General features: G+C 41.9%; 1 protein-coding gene across 1 annotated transcript; it reads right to left on the reverse strand.

The window, feature by feature from the left end:
• Positions 1-463: 463 nt before the first annotated feature.
• LOC104595481 (basic helix loop helix (bHLH) DNA-binding superfamily protein) lies at positions 464-2267 on the reverse strand. Its single transcript, XM_010256214.3, has one exon. It carries the CDS (start codon positions 2177-2179, stop codon positions 752-754), a length of 1428 nt encoding a protein of 475 aa, XP_010254516.1. The 5' UTR covers positions 2180-2267; the 3' UTR covers positions 464-751.
• Positions 2268-4089: the final 1822 nt, after the last annotated feature.

Below are 4089 nucleotides of genomic sequence, written 5' to 3' on the forward strand. Positions count from 1 at the left end.
GTTAACATTTAAAAAGCTTCGATGTTCCATCCAAAGTTTATATGGCTAGAAAACTGGAGGAAGAATATCGATCCTCTTCGGATTGCACAAACCAAGAAGAAACATAAGAGAAAGCTTCTTCAGTAATTTAGATTAACACTGAGAAGTATGCAGGATGAATAATAAACGAAAATAGGTGACCATATAACTTATGTGTAACTGAAGTAGTCCAAGGCATTTTCAGAGCAGTCTAGTTCTTGCCAACAGTTTGGGAGGCAAAGTTTGGTTTTAGTAACAAGTTACTAACAGATAATCCAAAATCTCCAATTTGAATGAGCTAATAGGTTCCCTAGTTAAGCTGATTTTATGAGCTTGATAGGATATACCTGGATTTCCTTCAAAAAGAGAAAACATTGGGTGAATGTATTTTGAACTGATCTGAACTTAAAAATCAGTGGTTCAAGCATTCAAATAAGAAGAATTAAACAGAAGCAAACAAGTCATTCAAGAGGGCCAGAAGCTGAAGGAATCACACTGATGCAAATCAAAACTTACATTTTGCAGCCTGTAAGGCAACCAATTTAAGTAAAATTCTGGTTGCTCATTTTTACACTGTGCAGAATGATCAAGTGTTCTACCTTCATTTGTCCATCCCCTACAAAAGAAGCCCATCACAAGTTTCCCCCAGAAAACCAATCCCCTCAGCTGCATCTTCTGGTTGTTCGTTTTTCTCTGTCCAAAATGATAGACCTATAACAACAGGGATTCTATTCTACTTTCCTGTACCGTCAACCTTGTCATCCTCTACGACAGAAAATATTGGCAGAGTACCGAGAAAATCATCTAATCCCTCAAAAAACCCAATCCCTACATCATCATCTTTGCTTCCTGTATCTGTGCTTACACCCGTTGCAGGTGTAGACTTCCCCACCTCCTCCCTGAACTCTGTATTCAAATCCAGTGTCATTGTTTCGGGGGAAGCTGTTGTTTCTACATTCTTACTTACTGTCCTTTTGCTCATGTGTTTTTTGGTTTTCTTCGCAACTATCTTCTTCCTCTTCTTCTGAGGTGAGGGAGGTTTGGGCACCTCCTGCTGCTGATTTCCTCTAGTTACGTTTCCATCTTCAGAGCCCTGACGATCCTTTCTCCCTGACCCAAATAAGATATTTTCTCCCTTCTCTTTCTCCTTCTGCAATCTCTCAGATTTCTTGTTGGGCGAAACTTTCTCCTTGACATCAAAGGTTCTCTCCTTTTTACTCCTGGTGTCTGTGTCTGCAGACGAATCACAATCATCCGACACACCTAAACCAGTCTTGGATGTTGTCGTGTTCCGTTTCCCCTCTGGTGGTTTAGTGGGGGATGCGACCATTGGAGAGAAGGGCATCCAATTAGGAAAGCATGCATTTTTGCTAGAGTCCACGTTGGGCAACGAGTATCCTAAAGGGAAGAAACCCCAACAACAGTAATAGACCTCCTTCCCGGGAACTGCCGGAGGAGGCGAAAGAACCATGACTGCATGAAACGTCCTTTGACAATTCTGACACCTAAGAGAACATTCCTCATAAACCCTAGGATACTCATAGAGATTATAACAGTAAGGACACGCAGTCCAGAAAGTCGTCAACAATGGCGACGGTGTCTGCTTCATCTTACTTCTAGGGTATCGTCCTGCCGAGTGTTCCCCTTTTTCTGGTGGATGTTGTCTTTTCGGATGGAAACAATGTTCCCGTTGTTTTCGTTGGTTTTCTTGCATTTGCCGCTCTCGAGGCAGCTCATTCATCGAAGCAATTGAGAACAGATTGAGTTCCTTATCGTACAGAGACTTCTTAGAAGGATTAGATAACACGGCCCAAGCATCGGCTATGAGCTTGAACGCCTTATCGGCGAAGAAGGACTTGTTCTTGTCGGGATGCAAGAGCAAGGCGAGCCTTCTATATTTTCTCTTAATGAGTTCTAGATCGTTAGATTGACCATCGAGTTGCAGGATAGCGTACCAATCAAGGTGGTTGTTGATCCGCTTCTCGGCAGCGAGAAGAACGTCGGCGACGGCGAGGATCTGGTCTATGCCGTCCAGAAATGGGTCTGATTCCTGTGCTTGGGTGGCGAATCTCCTGCTCCCGATAAGATCCCGCGCCGTTAGCAGCTTCTCTGCAATTCCTAGACATCGCTGTGCCTCCGCTCTGTTGCCTTTTCCGTCCATTTCCTCTTCACACCCTCCACCTCTGTGGCATTACGCTATGCATTCGAGAGGAGAGAGGAGAAGCGTGAGCGAAGTATTCTGCAAAAAAGAGGAAAGTGATTCTTGTTCTTCTTCTCCCGGTGGGCCCCAGCCCAGATAATTGTGGGCATTTTCGTAATTTCGTATCAGATATTCTAACATAACACAGCCGAGATGGCATCTTTTTGTTTGTGCTTATTAGACGACGAAGAATGGATGTGGTCCGCGCTTTTCTTTCTGACGTGGAGGGATGACAAGGAAAATCCAGAATCTCGAAGGCCTTTTCTTTTTGCCACGTGGATAAAGTGGGTTCGCGTGGAACTTGGCAAATGAAGGAGGGGATGAGTTGGTAGAACATGTGAAGCTTCTGATAAATATTTCTTTAATAATAAGAACGGGAACATGATCATCCGATGTTGGCCCAAAACAGGTGATGGGGCCTCTATGTGGCAATAAGATAAATTCCATTTTGCGGCAGAATTTTGGTCGGAGAAAACTGACATGGCTGATCTCCAAGTGGCCACGTGTCCAGCACATTAGGCACAGCCGAAAAGGTTGATGTTGGGCCTGGAACCGTTGTTTTTGGTGTGGGGCCCTCCGTCCTCAATAAAACTAGCCACAGGCCCACAAATAGAAAATCAAAATTCAAACCCACCACCATTGGCTGATAACAGCAGCCAGCAGGGAAAGCGACTAAACAAAAATAATGATTTTGGAATAGTGATTAGTTAATCTGTCCTATGAAACCCCATTAAATAATGAGCGCCATCCATCATAAACATTTTGCAATATCTCCGATGCACAGGTGCAAGTGGCTGTGAGGCCAGTGTGAGTATGATTTTGTGGAGTTCGGCTTCAGTCAGGGCAAAGCCCATTCAAACAGATTTTACTGTCTTACATTGAGAATATGCTTTATTTCATGGGGAGATATTCTCAATATAATATTGTAAAAGATTGTTAGAACGTGTGAGCATAGATTTGCCCTGATAAAAGTTGATCTCAGTTTTGTGAAGATTAAATCAAATTTCTAAAGAATAAAATAAATTTTAGTGGAATTGGAATTTGCTCCTCATAGAGTATACACCAACCTCACAGTTCTATTCCACTGTGTATCGAAAACATCTCCCTATGAATAACAATATAAAGAATGAAGGATGTTACATTGTGAAGTTGCTGTTAGGAGCGCTCCGCGAGGAGCAGATCCAGACTGAAAAATAGAGGTGATCATTTCTAGCCCGAACCAGGCTGGCCTAGGCCCAGGCTACAGCCCTTAGGTGTTTAGCCGAAACCTGATTTACTGCCTGCATATTTGCCTTGAGAGGTCTAGCGGAACAACTAAATGCAATTTTTTCGTTACATTTCATAGTAGACAAATTACGTTTCCATAATCCATACTTCCATTGAATTTAGATTCAATTTTCAAGTATTGAGCGCCTTTATTTAATTTAACCAATCAAATATAATAGACGAATTGACCATCTATTATACATAATTCTACTATTCTCTGTTAGAAGCCATCTCAATCACAGAATCACTAGTTTGCGTCGTCCCTTAAGGCTATGTTTGGTTTGAAGGAAAAAGTAGGGAAAGGAAGGAAAAGGTAGGAAAACCTTTACAAAACTTGTATAGGTCTCTCTACCTTTTCCTTCCTTTCCCTACGTTTTCCTTCAAACCAAACATAGCCTAACAGAAAGCATTCAAACACCATTAACCCTTGAAAGCAAATATTTTTTAGCATGAGGAAATACAGACCCATATTGGAATCCCAGAAACACGAGATCAATATTCTAAAACCTTTGTTTTATGGTGGTGGTGATGGAGGTAAATATGATGACGCTAGAAACAAAACAATTTTGTCTGAAAAAAAAAAAAAACTGTGTTTCACTTTCTCA

This window comes from Nelumbo nucifera, chromosome 5 (genome assembly GCF_055504915.1).
Source record: "Nelumbo nucifera cultivar China Antique chromosome 5, China Antique-T2T, whole genome shotgun sequence".
NCBI lineage: Eukaryota > Viridiplantae > Streptophyta > Magnoliopsida > Proteales > Nelumbonaceae > Nelumbo > Nelumbo nucifera.